Source organism: Carcharhinus amblyrhynchos, chromosome 2, assembly GCF_965287045.1.
Source record: "Carcharhinus amblyrhynchos chromosome 2, sCarAmb.v2.hapA, whole genome shotgun sequence".
NCBI classification, from domain to species: domain Eukaryota; kingdom Metazoa; phylum Chordata; class Chondrichthyes; order Carcharhiniformes; family Carcharhinidae; genus Carcharhinus; species Carcharhinus amblyrhynchos.
Window position 1 is genome coordinate 65,673,479 of NC_137325.1, and position 17,604 is coordinate 65,691,082.

At 43.1% G+C, this 17,604-nt stretch overlaps 1 protein-coding gene across 1 annotated transcript in view; it reads right to left on the minus strand.

The window, feature by feature from the left end:
• The window catches only part of LOC145359772 (dynein axonemal heavy chain 11-like), a 375,870-nt gene that overhangs the window by 59,309 nt on the left and 298,957 nt on the right, over positions 1 to 17,604 (minus strand). The window contains exons 71-74 of the mRNA XM_080214554.1: positions 16,642 to 16,835; positions 9,528 to 9,676; positions 7,409 to 7,536; positions 240 to 467 (exon numbers count right to left, since the gene is read on the minus strand). Coding sequence (XP_080070680.1) covers positions 240 to 467; positions 7,409 to 7,536; positions 9,528 to 9,676; positions 16,642 to 16,835 — 699 coding nt within the window. The remainder of the gene's footprint in view (positions 1 to 239; positions 468 to 7,408; positions 7,537 to 9,527; positions 9,677 to 16,641; positions 16,836 to 17,604) is intronic.

A 17,604-nucleotide genomic window follows, 5' to 3' on the forward strand; every position in this document is an offset into this window, starting at 1 on the left:
ACTGTCGTGGTATCTTAACCCTGATATGACACCAGATTTTGTTACTAGTTGTGTGTTGGTAAGGTCTCAGAACAAAGCAGAATCTAAATAGCACTGACTGCGTGTTTCAGTATTAATCACTTTGCTTTTCTGACTGATTTAAATTTATTGTAAGTTTTGAAAGTTCCTTTGACTGAAAATAAGCTTGACATTTAGGCAAAAGCATAAAGCAAGCAGTCTGCAAATTGTCTGTCACCCACCTGGTCAAAGTTATAGAGGGCAGCATGTAGGTTGGCCAGCATGCCAGTAGGTGGCTCATCAGTGATCTTGATTGAGCTTTCCAGTATTCCCTGAGGAATGACATGTTCCTCGGAGGTTGGGGCAGGCTCAGCACTAATGAAGACCCGATAGTCAGGATGACTGTCCTTGCTAAATTGCTCCAGTAGCTTTTCTAGGGTTCCCAGCCATTTCACTACGAGATGAATATTCTGAAAATAAGATGATGCACAAGGCTTTCAATTTTAAAATCTCATTATTAAAAAGAATGGTAATCCTTAATTCGAGGTGGTGGCAATAAAACCTCTCGGACTGCTCCTCCATCTCAAACATTCATACTCCTTTTTGCAATTTATGAATCACCAAAATGTTTCAGGATAAAGCGTTGCATGAGACATTAGTTCATTCTATGGCTCCTTTTAGTATATATATTTAATCCCATCATACAGTCCATTATATTTTATAGAGCACTAAATTACTGAATATTAATATATGAATATTAACATATTCCTCTAGAATTCCTCTCAACAATTTAGGTGAGAACATTAAGTCATTTATTTTAAAGGGATTCTTGACTCTGCTAACAATGCAAAAGGGAATTTCAGAGAAACCAATTCGTAATGTCACGAACGCTGAAATTCACAAGAGGATCATGTTTTAAAATGTCCCTTTAAATCAAAACAAAATAAATAGTTCTGAAAGGGAGTGCTAAATTCCTGATAAACACTTCATTTTGCCCACATGACTTAAGGCTGCCAAAGGGAGGAGAAACCCTTTGAGGTGTTGGACTACAGTTTCCCGAGCATCTCTCGCAGAAGCGCATAGAACAGGACAAAGCTGCTGCTGAGAAACAGGCAGAAGAGAATTGGAACTCTCCCAGGCACAGATATTACCTCTTCTCTAAGAAATGTTGGGGAATAGGCGTAAAGTTCTACAGTTTTAACAAATCTATCCATATTCTTTAGTCAGGTTTGATACAAGGATCTCTGGGATTCTTTGTTGACATGGCCTGAGGGAGAAGGGAATTTGTTGAGGTGTGCCTTGCATCCGTACTGGTAGACTTGCTGCAAGAAGGTGGACAGTTGGTGATGGACACTGGAAAATTCAAGTGAGCATGGTGAGGCGTGATTGAGCTCAGCTGGAGAACTGGTTCAAGCTTTTGGACTGCTCTTTGACACTCCATGTGCCTGAGATGTGGTGTAAAGTTAATAAAATTTCTCTCTTATTTTGTAACTGAAGTACTGTTTGCCTGTTGGTTGATTCTTGATTTAAGTTGACTTTGGTTTGTTTATTACAGTGTAAGTCTTAAAACTGAAATCCTGCCTGTTGGTTATTTCCATTGGGGCATTTGGAAAATTCATCTCTTCTAAAAGGTTATCATCTGTTCAGGGATTGTAATAATAGTTACTTCACTGTGTAATTTCAGACATTTCCTTCATTACCCAAGTTCAAGTGTTACAGGCTGTCAAATTCCTGGGTATTAAGAGGGTGGAAAGTTATATCTGCTAGATTGGGAAATAAGATGATGAGTAGGGGAAGGAACTGGCAATTCTTATGTCCAGAACTATTCCTCTGTAGTGTCAGCTTTCAGTCTCTGCTCTGAATAAAGTCATGGTGTCAAGTCTCACTCCAGGGACTTGAGGAATTGCTGCAATCTTAAAGGTGCTGTCTATTGTATGAGATGGTAAATGTTAAGCTAGCTGTTAAAGATCCTACCATTCTCAGGGGAGAGGAGGTCGCCCAATGCCATATCAAAGGTCACTACTCAAAATAAGAGCTCATAAGTGTAGGGTGCAACATGTTAGTTTGGATAAAGAATCAGCTAACAGGAAGTTAGAATATAAGGGTAATTTTTGGGGTTAGAACATAGAACATTACAGCGCAGAACAGGCCCTTCGGCCCACGATGTGGCGCCGACCAGTTACAAAACAATGACCCACTAACCTAAACCAATCCCTTCTCGTCCATAAACCTATCCACGGATCTCTTAAACGCCCCCAAACTAGGCGCATTTACAACTGCAGCAGGCAGGGCATTCCAATCCCTCACCACCCTCTGGGTAAAGAACCTACCCCTGACATCCGTCCTATAACTACCACCCCTTAATTTAAAGCCATGCCCCCTCGTGCTAGATTTCTCCATCAGAGGAAAAAGGCTATTACTATCCACCCTATCTAAACCTCTAATCATCTTATATGTTTCAATAAGATCCCCTCTTAGCCGCCTTCTTTCCAGCGAAAACAACCCCAAATCCCTCAGCCTCTCCTCATAGGACCTCCCCTCCATACCAGGCAACATCCTGGTAAACCTCCTCTGCACCCTCTCCAAAGCCTCCACATCCTTCCTGTAATGTGGGGACCAGAACTGCACACAGTACTCCAAGTGCGGCCGCACCAGAGTTGTGTACAGTTGCAACATGACGCTGCGACTCCTAAATTCAATCCCCCTACCAATAAACGCCAGGACACCGTATGCCTTCTTAACAACCTTATCTACTTGACTCCCAACTTTCAGGGATCTATGTACACATACACCTAGATCCCTCTGCTCATCCACACTATTCAAAGTCCTCCCGTTAGCCCTATACTCGACACATCTGTTATTCCTACCAAAGTGAATTACCTCACACTTCTCCGCATTAAACTCCATCCGCCACCTCTCGGCCCAGCTCTGCAACCTGTCTAAGTCTTCCTGCAAACTATGACACCCTTCATCACTATCTACCACACCTCCGACTTTGGTGTCATCAGCAAACTTACTAATCCACCCAACTATACCCTCATCCAGATCATTAATAAAAATTACAAACAGCAGTGGCCCCAAAACAGATCCCTGAGGCACACCACTCGAAACCGAACTCCATGATGAATATTCACCATCAACCACCACCCTCTGTCTCCTATCCGCTAGCCAATTCCTGATCCAATTCCCTAGATCACCCCCAATCCCATACATCTGCATTTTCTGCAGAAGCCTACCATGGTGAACCTTATCAAACGCCTTACTAAAATCCATATACACCACGTCCACTGCCTTACCCCCATCCACCTCTTTGGTCACTTTCTCAAAAAACTCAATAAGGTTAGTAAGGCACGACCTACCCGCCACAAAACCATGCTGACTATCTCCAATCAATTCTTTACTCTCCAAATAACTATAAATCCTATCCCGAATAATTCTTTCTAAAACCTTGCCCACAACAGAAGTGAGACTCACCGGTCTATAATTCCCGGGGAAGTCTCTGTTCCCCTTCTTAAACAATGGGACAACATTCGCTAACCTCCAATCTTCCGGTACTATACCAGAGGCCAACGACGACCTGAAGATCAGAGCCAGAGGCTCTGCAATCACTTCTCTTGCCTCCCAGAGAATCGTGGGGTAAATCCCATCCGGACCAGGGGACTTATCTATTTTCAGACCCTCCAGAATATCTAGCACATCCTCCTTATCAACTGCAACACTGTCAATTCTACTCCCCTGCAATCCAGTGTCCTCCTCAGCTATATCCATGTCCCCTTGTGTGAACACCGAAGAGAAATATTGGTTCAATGCCTCTCCAATCTCCTCCGGTTCCACACATAACTTCCCTCTGCTGTCTATAACTGGCCCTAATCTTGCCCTAACCAACCTTCTGTTCTTAACATACCTATAGAACGCCTTAGGATTCTCCTTAATCCTATCAGCCAAAGTCTTCTCATGTCCTCTTTTAGCCCTTCTTAGCTCACTCTTCAACTCCCTCCTAGCCAATCTAAAGTTTTCTAGTGCACTACCCGAGCCCTCACGTCTCATCCGAACATAAGCCTCCTTTTTCCTCTTAACCAACGAAAGAACTTTTTTGGTGCACCACGGTTCCCTAGCCCTCCCAATTCCTCCTTGCCTGACAGGGACATACCTATCACGGACTCGCAGTAGCTGCTCCTTGAAAAAACTCCACATTTCAGACGTTCCCAGTCCCTGTAATCTCCTAGTCCAACCTATGCTTCCTAATTCTCTCCTAATAGCCTCATAATTACCCTTCCCCCAGCTAAAACCACTAGCCCGAGGTTCATTCCTATCCCTTTCCATCACTAAGGTGAACGTAACCGAATTGTGGTCACTATCACCAAAATGCACACCAACTTCCAAGTCTAGCACCTGGTCTGGCTCATTTCCCAGCACCAAATCCAATATAGCCTCACCTCGAGTTGGCCTATCTACATACTGAGTCAAAAAACCGTCCTGCACGCTTTGTACAAAAACTGACCCCTCTAACGAGCTAGAGCTATAACAATTCCAATCAATATTAGTAAAGTTAAAATCCCCCTTAACAATTACCCTATTACTTTCACTCCTAACCAGGATCGTCTCCGCAATCCTTTCCTCAACCTCTCTAGAACTTTTAGGAGGTCTATAAAAGACTCCCAACAGGGTGACCTCTCCTCTCCTATTTCTAATCTCCGCCCATACTACCTCAACAGACAAGTCCTCATCAAACTTCCTCTCTGACACTGTGATACAATCCCTGACCAATAAAGCTACCCCTCCCCCCCCCCATCTCCTTCTCTACTCCGACTAAAACATTTGAACCCCGGGACCTGCAGCAACCATTCCTGCCCCTGCTCTATCCATGTCTCTGAAATGGCCACAACATCGAAGTCCCAGGTACTGATCCAATTGGCAAGCTGTCTGCTACTGATGGAGTGACACAGGACCTCAGCTAATTACAATCTATAACAAGGATTTGGATGAAGGGACGGAACGTATGGTAGCTAAATTTACTGGTGACACAAATAGAGGTTGGAAACCAAATTGCCGAGGGGACATAGAGTCTACAGAGGGATTTACACAAATTCAGCAAGTGGACAAAAATTTGACAGATGGAGTTTGTGGAAAAACGTGAACTTGCCCGTTTTGGCAGATAGAATAGAAAGGTAGCATATTATTTAAATGGCGAGAGACAACAGAATCTATAGTACAGTGGGGTCCAGGTGTCCTGGTAAATGAATCACAAAAAATTAGTATGCTTGTGCAGTGAGTGAGTGATTAGGGAAGTAAATGGAATGCTGGTGTTTATTGTATCAAGAGTTGAGTATGGAAGTATTGCTGCAGCCATACAAGACTTTAGTTAGACAGCACTTTGAGTACTGTGTACAGTTTTGGTCTCCTTACTTAAGGAGCAATTCAAGGAAGGTTCATTCATTTGATTCCTGGGGTGAAGATGAGCAGATTGCACCTTTATCTAATGGAGTTTAGAAGAATGAGAGGTGATCTTACCAGGACATATGGGATGTTGAGCTAACTTGACAGGACTTGTTCCCCCTTGTGGGTTGGGTTAGAACTCGGGGATGTCATTTAAAAGTTAAGACTGACAAGGATATTTTGTCTCGCTCAGAAATTTGTTATTCTGTGAATTCTCATCCCTACTGAGCACTGGAGGCTGGGTCATTGAAATTATTCAAGGCTGAGTAAGATAGCATTACTAAATAAACATTATCCGGTTATGTATCTGTGGAATTTGGCTGTGCAAACATTTCCTCTACAACAATAATGATTGTACCTCACTGATGGGAAATATTGCAGTGACCTGAGGTTACAAAAGTAACTGTTAAAATGCAAATCCTTGGCTTACATGAGGAAAAAAAAGGGCTGGTGAAGAGTGTGCACCTGTCAGAAACAATATCATATTTGTCTGATCCAAATATCTAAACAGCACATGTACAGTTAGACTCAGTTCTGTGAATCCTGTTTTAGCAGTAGCTAGAAAAGCAGGTAAATTAAATATTTACTTGACTGATGCCAAATACAGATTAATACAGCATGTGAGAACACCTTAATGTTGAATTCCTCATGGGCTTGATTTTGAAGGTTGAGCGGAGATATATTCTTCTGCCTCCCTCTCAATCAATAAATATGTGGGCAGTCCACTCACCAAAAACCTGGCTGCCTCGCAGTGATATTATACTGATTCAGCTTTAACTAATGTTGAGTGAAACTTCCACTCCCACCTGGGAGGAGATCCGCCCAAGAGAGCTGCCTGCCAATCCAATTGGCCAGCAGTTCTGTAGTCCCAATAACACCAGGATCAAGTACTGGTCACTGCTGGAACTACAGGAAGTCGCTGAGGAGAAGTGGCATGGATTTCAGACTTCTGGGGATTTTAGTTGGAACTGCCTGGCAGAACTCAGCAGGGGAGAAGGAAGGTTAGAGATTAGTGGAAGGATCTGTTTTAGGGGATGGCTTAAAGGGGGATAGGTCCTTAGGGGTGCCTCTGATGGGCACAGGAGACCCCCAAAAGGAAGAAATCCACCATCCTTCATCATAGCTGCCCAACAGCAACCCACACAGTGAAATTTACCAGATTAACTGCCTTGCTTCTACCTTTTCCTTGCCTTCCTCTGTCTTTAATTAGCCACTTAAGGGCTTCCAATAGGCCCAAGGGTAGGCGGGCTGCCTTACCTGCCCACTGTAACATGGGAGACTGGTTGGCACGAGGGCGGAAAGCATGCCCACTCGTTTTTTAAAGAGCCCCCTGCCTTCAAATATGCCGTAAGAAGTCTCACAACACCAAGTTAAAGTCCAACGAGTTTATTTGATAGTAAACCCACTAGCTTTCGGGGTTTGCCCCTTTGTCAGGTGAGTGGAGAATTCTGATCACAAACAGAGCATATAAAGGCACACACCTACACACACAGAATACTGATTAGAACGCGAGTCTTTACAGCTGATCAATTCTTAAAGATGCAGACAATGTGAGTTCACTCACATTGTCGAAGGGACAAACCCTGAAAGCTAGTGGGTTTACTATCAAATAAACTTGTTGGACTTTAACTTGATGTTGTGAGGCTTCTTACTGTGTTTACCCCAATCCAACGCCGGCATCTCCACTTCAAATATGCCGGCAGAGGGGCTATAAAATTCAGGCCCAAGTCTGAGCTGTGATTAAGTGTTAGGTGCAGACTAGCTACTTTTCCATCAATAAGGAAAATGGAGAAAGGGCTACTGTTATTCCTGACCAATAACCAATTCAGGGTGGCATTGTGGGTCAGATTAACTAGGGGGAAACAATATAAAAGTCACTTACAAATAAATGGCTCTTTTCTCATCTGAGATAAATGGAATCATTTGTTGATTAGTTCTGTCCATCATTATGATTTTAATGCTCTTTACAGTGTACCTGCAAAATGACCCAGTGGCCTTCCTTGGAAGCTTTTTTTAAAGCTGCTTCAGCTACCACCTCCTGTCCTTGGCCCAGAGAAACATTATGAAATCTTCCAGAATCAATGGTGAACCCCAGCTTTTTACCTAAAATGAAAACAAATACAAACCAATGCTCTTCATCACAGTTCCATATGTTCTGATTGTAGACATGTCATCAATTCTTAAATCTGCCTGTGGAATAAATAGTGTGGTTCATTGAAAAATGTGACTTGGCAATCAAAAATGCAACCCCATTCATTTAAACTGTTCAAGGAGCTTTTCAGATGCTTTTCAGAAAGCCCAAATAAATATAATACTTAATTTCAGATTGTACAAATACTGGGGGAAATATTCTGGATAGGTGAAAGGTAAAATCAGCTTTCAAGAATTAGACTTCAAGAGTGATACCAGCAGAAAATGACAGGGTACTTTTTTTTTCATTGCCAAGTCTGGGGAAAGCTCAGATCTCCAGTTTACACCATGCTGCCTTAGGATTTCTAGCAATTCTCTTGCTTCATAGCACAAGCTTAGTTTGGGGTTTGTTTAAAACATGTGTGGCATTTGGTTCCTGGACTTCCACCTCACCCTTTTCTGACTAAATCCATTAGATATCCAAATGGAAAGATAAGCGAGATCTTCCAGGCCTTCCTGCCAGAGGAATCTGCTGGTCTCAACAAAGATAGCCTCCCCCAACACCACCCCTAACGCAGATTCTACACCCCCCTCCCCACCCCCAAGACAGATTAGAATACAGAACATTAAAAAACTATGGCACAAACAGTTGCACCGAACATCTCTACCTACGAGGCTTACCTATAACCCTCAATCCTACTAAGTCCCACGTACTCATCCAGAAGTCTCTTAAAAGACCCTATCGAATCTGCCTCCACCACCCCCACCAGCAGCCGATTTCATGCACCCACCACCCTCTGAGTGAAAAACTTACCTCTGACGTCTCCTCTGTACCTGCTCCCCAGCACCCTAAACCTGTGTCCTCTTGTGGCAACCATTTCAGCCCCGGGAAAAAGCCTCTGAGAATCCACCCAATCAATCTTATTCACCTCAATCAGGTCAGCTCTCATCCTCCTTCTCTCCAAGGAGAAAAGACCAAGCTCTCTCCACCTACCCTCATAAGGCATGCCACCCAATGCAGGCAACATCCTTGTAAATCTCCTCGTTACCCTTTCAATGGCTTCCACATCCTTCCTGCAATGAGGCAACCAGAATTGAGCACAGTACTCCACGTGGGGTTTGACCAGGCTCTTATACAGCTGCAGCATTATCTCCCGACTCCTAAACTCAATTCCTCGATTGATGAAGGCCAGTACACAATATACCTTCTTAACATTTTATAGGTCCTATTCTTTCACATCTCATCCTTTTGTTCTTCACATACTTGTAGAATGCCTTTGGGTTTTCCTTCATCTTACCTGCCAAGGCCTTCTCATAGATTTCCTCCCCTCCCACCCCCAAGGCAGATTCCAGCGATGGGGACTGGGCAGCCATGCAAAATGCTATAGACATTGTTGGGACTGGAAAATCCCACTGGCGGCCAGTGGCGAGTCACCTCTGCTACCAGTAAATACGCCAGGGCTGCGGGGAGGAAATCCCAGTCAATGTCCCAAAAATGTGGTAGTGGGGCCAGTATTGAATACTTTGGGGTCTTGGCAATACTTTCGGAATTTTGAAACCAGGCAACATTTTAATATATGATTGGATTGATATATTCTTCATAGTTTGGGCATCGAAATTCTAGACTTGGTATATTCACAACTTGTGATATAGTAAATCCTATTTGACAGGTTGGGACAAATATGAAGATGTGTGTGCCAATTTTGAACAAACTTCAAGTAGTTTTGAGGAGAATTTAACAAATGACTATTTGTTCCCATTTTCTTTGGATTCTTTTGAAAGTGTGTTTCCAATGCACATGGTTTCATTCTGGGAGTAAAATCACCGCAAAACACAGATCATAAAATCTGTAGATATTAACTTTGAATTCATCTCTAAACTGCCATGGTTAAATTACACATGGTTGAAGATTTTTGAAGGCTAATGCGTAAAAATAAAAGATTCAGTAGTCCAGTGATTCATACCAAGCGATTCAACATCTTTAAGAGGATCAACACCAGGGGATAAGATGAAAAACATGGAAGTAGCTGGGTTACTTTCCTCAAAAGATTTTGCAAAGTCTATTCGGAGACCATCGACATATGCTGTACCCAATTTTTCTTCAACAAAGTTACTGCAACAGAACAAAAGGGTTTTGATTTCAGTGATACAAAGTACTTCACTAATTTCTATTCATACATGTATCTTTGTAAGAGAATGTAATTTGTAACTTTTTAATAGTATTTTGTGTATTTGGTTTGCTGATAACATATAAGAATGTTGGAAAAATAAAATACATATATCTGGAATAGTGACCTGAAAATCTTTGGATGTGGAAGGGTACATTCCATCTATGGATGTGGAAGGGTACATTCCATCTCAAGGACTTGGATATACGCACCTGCAGCTGCTGCTAATGGTCCTACAAAGTCAGCAGGAAAGGGTGTGTGAGAATGGCCGACTGGTGGATCTGGGACTATTTCTGGGATGGTCCCACATGGAAGTGACTGGAAAGGTGGCTAATGTGCGTGGGGCAAGGAGAGGACAGGTTATCGCCAGCTTCCCGATTACGGGGCTACTTGCACTATTCAAAAAAAAGATTTTTGTGCTTCATCTTTAGGGTCCAGTCTCCATTTGGTTCTCCCACTGGTTGGTATGACAACCCTAACTGAAAGCACGCGTGCAGGAACTCCTGACTTAGGAAAGTCTCTGTAAAGGCTTTGGAGATAGCAACAGCAACATATAACTGAAAGATCAATGTTAGAGAATATTGCACCACTCAGTACTCAGGCTTCTGATGTGGACTTTATATCTTAGTCTCAAAAGTTGGAGAACACATGGGTACCCACATAAAACATCAAAGTGTGAATAATTTTTATTTGAACTTTTTAATAAGCTTTTTACTTGCTCCGTAGCTCTGTTTTATTCAAACTTTTAATTAATGTGAATCAAACAAACCTGTGCTGGTTACTGTCAAAGGTACAGATTTGTACTTGTACGTGCAGCAGGGTGCATGCACATACACTGATCAGGTTAAATATCAGTAGCAAGAGTTAACATCACAGAGCATTTCTGAAGTTTGTTGGCACACACGCATTGTGTGCTGTTGTTTATAAAACCTTTACATGTGGAACAGCCACAGACCTGTGTCTTAAATGCTATTTTATGAATAAATTAAACAAAACACACACACAGTAATGCAAATAAAAATCCACTTTTCTGTAATTATAAACTTTACTAGAATAGAAGAACACAGGAGGAATCACCCTTTAGCAGCACAAATTGTGATCATTCCCTCCAATCAACTTACTTAAAGATGGCAATATAAAGTGTGACAAAGCCCATGACTAGCTCGTTTGCATGTAGTTTTAGTATTGTGCAACTGCAGTGCTGTGCAATAAAAAGTAAAGTAACAACAAATTAGCACAGTTGCATTACTTACGGACAACTTCAGATAATTTGGTACTATATTTACAGCCAGCTGGTTATCTGAAGGCACGGAAAAACTCCGTCAGCTTGCTTAAGAATTACCAACTCAAACAAATAAAGAAATGCAAAGAGATTAATATTACAGGGAGAGTTTTGCGCAGAGGCAGGTGGCTTGCTCCAATTTAACTGGTAGCCCTCTAGTCCCAGGAGCACCTCTGGAAGCTGGGACAATATTGGGTCATACAAAATTAAGGGTCAGAAACCCAGGATGCATACAAGTCTAGGGGTCTTTCTGAGCAAAAGACACTCAGGTGGGAGGGAGCTCAGACAGGGGATTAACATCAACTGGGGAAGTGTTCAATTTTGAAGCAAGGACATTGTTCATACTGCTGTACAAATCAGAACAGAAATTTAATGACAATGTACAGACTAATTCAAAATTAGTGATTAAGCACAGCTGTTTTTACCAGAATTAAACGAAGCATCTAAGATGCTCTCAAAATAAAAAGACAAGCTAACAGCACAGCAGGAAGCCACTTGGCCCATCACATCCATGCTAGCTTTCAGTCCGATCCTTCCAGCTTTTGGTCATCGCCCTGTTGATTTTAGGCACACACCTGTATATATCTTATCCTGCAGCACACACTAGTTCTGCATTAATGGAGCGGAAATACTTGCAATTTATGAATGCAGCTGGTTTATCTAAGGATGTGTGGCTCGTTTCATATGTGCTGTTGTTGAAGACCTGCACGCATGAGAAGCCAATCAAAGATATAAAGCTGACACCTACTCATTCTTAATCGTAGAATCCCTACAGTGCAGAAGGAGCCACTTGGCCCATCGAGTCTGCACCGACTACAATCCCACCCAGTTCCTATCCATAATGCCAGATGTTTACTCCACTAATCCCTCTAACCTACACATCTTGGGACACTAAGAGGCAATTTAGCATGGCCAATCAACCTAACCAACACATCTTTGGAGTGTGGGAGGAAACCGGAGAACGTGCAAACTCCACACAGACACTGACCTGAGGCTGGATCTGAACCCAGGTCTCTGGAGACGCGAGGCAGCAATGCTAACCACTTTGTCACCATGCCGCCCTGACTTGCTTCATCATAGGTACGATGGCACCGTAATTAGCAATGCAGCCCCACAGCGCCAGGGACTCGGGTTCAATTCCGGCCTTGGATAACTGTCACTATGGAGTTTGCACATTTTCCCCGTGTCTGCATGGGTTTCCTCCAGGTGCTCCAGTTTCCTCCCACAGTCCAAAGATGTGCAGGTCGGGTGAATTGGCCATGCTAAATTGCACCTTAGTATCTAAAGGTGTGTGGGTTAGGATGATTGACAGGGTAAATAAATGGGATAGGTTTTGGGTAGCATGCTCCATCAGAGGGTTGGTGCAGACCTGTACTGTAGGGATTGTATGTATGTATAACTGCTAGCATTGGAGATCATCCCTTCAGTGACTGCTTTATGCATTTAGTCCAGCCAACTGGGGAATCCTGGATTTGGCTCAGCAGGCGCAGAAGCAAAAAAAATTGAGAGGAGTGGTCACTTTCACAGTAACTGGAAACATGTGGGCATCAACTCCAGCAGGGAGCAGGTCTTCTTTGGGAGGTAGCAGATGTCTGTTACAACTAACAGGACAAACTCAGCCACCCAAAGCACTGCTCTTCCGAGAGATCAACACAACTGAGCCTTTGCCTGTACACCCCAATATGAAAACATTGATCCCAGCAAGCTCAACCCTTCTGCTGCTGATCTTTTTACAACAATCTGAGGTCCCTATTTACTTCAAGAAGGCGATCATCACTCCGGCACCAAAGACAGGCCAAGCAGTGCGCCTTAACGACTATCATCCGGTGGCTCTGACATCCATCATTGTGAAGTGCTTCAAAAGGTTAGTGATGGCACAAATCAATTCTGGTCTTCCAAATTGCTCGGATCCACTACAGTTCATCTACTGCCGCAACAGGTCCTCAGCAGATGCTATCTCTCTAGCTCTGCACTCAACGCTGGAGTACTTAGATAACAAAGACACCTTTGTCAGACTCCTATTTATCGACTACAGCTCAGTCTTTAACACCATTATTCCTACAGAACTCATCTTCAAACTCACGGCCTGGGACTCGGCTCCTCCCTCTGCGACTGGACCCTGAACTTCCTAACCCACAGAATGCAATCAGGACAGGCAACAACACCTCCTGCATGATCATCCACACACCAGTGCCCCACAAAGCTGTGTCCTCAGCACTTTACTATATCCCTTTTACACCTATGACTGTGTGGCCAAATTCCCCTCCAACTCAAATTTCAAGTTTGCTGATGAAACCACCATAGTGGGTAGGATCTCAAACAATGATAAGACAAAGTACAGAAAGACAGCGAATCTGGTGAACTCGTGCGGAAACAATAATCTCTCCCTCAATATCAATAAAACAAAGGAGGTAGTCATTGACTTCAGAAAGTATAGTGGAGAACATGCCCAGTCGATATCAATGGAGACAAAGTAGAAACGGTCGAGAGCTTCAAGGTTTTAGTTGTCCAGATCACCAACAACCTGTCCTGGCCCTTCCATGTTGACACTTTAGTTAAGAAAGCCCACCAACACCTCTACTTTCTCAGGAGACTAAGGAAATTTGGCATGTCCGCTAAGACTCTCACCAACCTTTACAGATGCACCGCAGAAAGCAATCTTTCTGGTTTTATTGCAGCTTCATATGGCTCTGATGCAAGAAACTACAAAGGGTCTTGAACAAAGCCCAGTCCATCAGCCTCCCATCCATTGACTCTGTCCACACTGCCTGCTGCCTCGGAAAGCAGCCAGCATAATTAAGGACCACACGCACCCTGGACATTCTCTCTTCCACTTTCTTTCGTTGGGAAAAATGATACAAAAGTTTGAGGACACCAGCTCAAGAACAGCTTCTTCCCTGCTGCCATCAGACTTTTGAATGGACCTACCTCACACCAAGTTGATCTTTCTCAATACCGTAGCTATGACTGTAACACTACATTCTGCACTCTCTCCTTTCCTTCCATATAGTGCACAAGAAACAATACTTTCCAGTGTATACTAATACATGTGACAATAATAAATCAAATCAGATCAAATCCTCCGACTGACCAGTTGCAGGGATCACCATGACAGCTGTTGCAGCTGCTGATGGTCATCTTGCTCCATGTCCAAAGTCCAACCTAAGGTGGCTATGGCATTACCAATCCTGACCTTGAGGCTCAGCATCTTCAAAATGCAGAAACTAACCTCTCAGCACAAGTACTGTTGGCAAATCCTTTCCCAATGGTAAGAAAGCAGCTATGAGCATGGGCCAATGCTTCCTCCACATGCTGGATGAGTCCTGTTCACTTTACATCTTTCTCTGTGTGGCAGTGTCTGAACAATATCTTAAATGTGAATTCTTGTGACCAGCCTGTGTAGTCTTTTCCCCCAGACTGTTATGTGATTGTACATCTGCAAAGTTTACAGGGAACATTTGCACTGACTATTTACTGCTGTATGTGGCTGGCTTTTAATGAGATTGGAAATTGCCATTCTCTTCTTGGTTTCAATGCAAGTTTCAGGAAACCCAAAAAATGTGTGTTTGTAGAGGTAAAATATTGCTGTAGTTCATGGATCAATATTTTCAATCACCAAACTGCTTCTCTATAGGGGGTTGTGCACATTGGCCTGAAGTTTTTGCCCGTCAAGCAAGTGCATTCCACTGGCCTGGCGGTGGGCATGAAATGCGCTTCTGGGTGCTATTGGCCCCAGAACACAATTTCACACCAGCTGCACGTCAATTGGCCAACCAGCATGAAATGCCCATTGGGAAAGACTCAGCGCTGCTGGAGCTGGTAGACACCATTAATAGGGAGAGTGTGGGCTGGCGCTTCTACTGTGCGCTCTCAGAGGAACCATTGCTTAACTGCAGAATTGTACGAAACAAATTGCAATGGAAAAGCTATGCCAATAGTGTCTAAGCAGCACACTGAAACAAAAGGTAGACAAAAGGAAAGGGGGTGAGGTAGCATGGTTGGTTAAAGAGGAAATTAATGCAATAGGAAGGAAAAGACATTAGCCTGGACGATGTGGAGTCTGTGTGGGTGGAGCTGCGGAACATCAAAGGACAAAAATACTAGTGGGAGTTGTGTACAAATGACCAAATAGTAGGCGTGAGTTTGGGGATGGCATCAAGCAGGAATCAGAGCTGCGTGCAGCAAGGTTGCAGCAGTTATCATGGGTAACTTCAATCTGCATATTGATTGGGCTCATCAGATCGGTAGCAATGCAAAGGAGGAGGATTTCTTGGAATACTTAAGGGATTATTTTCTTGACCAATATATTAAGGAACCAACTAGAGAGCAAGCCATCCTAGACTGGATATTGTGTAATGAGAGAGGATTAACTAACAACCTTGTGGTGCAAGATCCTGTGGGGAAGAGTAACCATAATATGATATTCTTCATTTAGCTGGAGATTTTCACAGTTAAGTCTGAGACTAGGGTCCTGAACTTGAGGAAGACTAACTTTGATGGTATGAGATGGGCATTGGCAAGGATAAGCTGGCAAAAAATACATAAGGGGTTGATAATGGATAGGCAATGGCAGACATCTAAAGAACACATGAATGAACTTTAACAACTATACACCCCCGCCCGGCATAAGAGTAAAACAGAGAAAGTGGCTCATCCATGGCTAACAAGGGACAGGTAAAATTGCATTCAGTTGGCGTTTTAATGGGATAGATTGCCTGCTTGATTGCCAGTGGGTCCATGCCCGCTGACTGAAATACTGCACAAGTATGTGATGACATCAGGGCATGCGCCCGACACCTTCTTGCATAATTTTACATACCTTCAGGTCAGGCGCACATGCGCCCAAGCAATGTAAAATTCTGGCCTTAGAGTCAAAGGCACATGTGTCAAACCTGGATGCTGGCTCATAGGAACTGGCTTCTGGATGCAATCACATTTCTGTCTTTAACTCTCTCCCAGAGTTAACACTCTCCAAGAGTTGTACCCAAGTCCCCAGGTGTAGGTTTTTGGGACAAAAGTAGCACACTTGTGGCTCAAATCCAAGTTTTATTTTATTCCTCTGTGGGACATGGGGTGTTGCTGGCATATATTGTCCACTGCTAGTTGTCATTGGAGGGCAGTTGAAAGTCAACCACATTGCTGTGGCTCTGGAGTCACAAGGTAGGTCAAACCAGGTAAGAACGGCAGATTTCCTTCCCTAAAGGACATTAGTGAACCAGGTGCATTTTTCCGACAATGGACAATGGCTTAATGGTCATCAGTTTTTAATTCCTGAGATCTTTTATGGAATTCAAATTTCATCATCAGCCATGATGGGATTTAAACGTTCCCCTGAACATTAGCTGAGTTTCTGGATTAATAGTCCAGCAATAATACCACTAACATCACCTCCCCAAAATCTATTTAAAATCTATTTAAGCCTGGAAATCCAAAGATAGTAACATATAAAAAAGGGTGAAAAATCAGATAGGTAGGAAACAGATTAATATTTTTGTAGAAACCAATAATGATCAACAAGGCAGATCTCTGGTGATGGATTTGTTTGATGGTGTTGTATATTTTGAAAAAGTCGAGCAACGAAGCCCTCGCATCCTGTCACGTCTTCTTTATACAATTAGGTGCAATTACCTCACTGCGTATGTCATCCTGTCAGGCCTCAAAGCTCTGAGCATTATAAGTTTCTGGAGGGAGCTCTTCTTTTTCCACTCCTGAGGAAACTTTTCCTTCTCGGGGCATTCTGATTCAACAAACTTCTTCCAGCGTTTGGCTGAGCCCTCGATGTCTCTGTCTAATCCTCGGAACTCATCCATCACTGCCATGGTCTAAAAACATCCAAAAGCGTACACTTGCATCATTTTTATTTTTTTTTACATATTTTGTACCACTCATGGGAAGAAGAGTGCGGGCACGTGCAAGATCCTTATTCATGCCTCATCCTTTTCCTCACCATCATTGCATTTCTAACAGCCGAGGTTTGACCTGCTCTTTTTGCCTGCTCAGCAACAACCCTCATCCACATATATCTTTAACATGGAAAAAAATCTCAAGGCATGTCATCGACTATAATCAGATAAGTCTGACACTGAGATATACAAAGACATATCAGGACAGATCACCAAATGTTTGGTCACAGGTGCAGGTTTTAAGAAGCGTGTTTAAGAAGGAAAGATGGGCGGACGTTTTTAATGTTTATTTATTAGTCACAAATAGACTTACATTAACATTGCAATGAAGTTACAGTCCACAGCTTTAGGATATGCTGAGGGAGAATTTAGCTTGGCCAATGCACATAACCCGCACATCTTATAGACTGCAGGAAGAAACCGGGGCACCCGGAGGAAACATACACAGACATGGGGAGAATGTGCAAACTCCATGCAGACAGTGACCCAAACCAGGAATCGAACTCAGGTCCCTGGTGCTATGAGGCAATTGTAGAACATCCATCCTAGACAACTGGATATGACTACCAATTGTGGTATGAAGGGAATCAAGAACACACAAGAGCTCAATTATCAGAAGGTTACAGAGCTGGAGAAAGTTACAGAGATAGGAAGGAATGAGGCTTTGGAGGGATTTGAAGACAAGGAT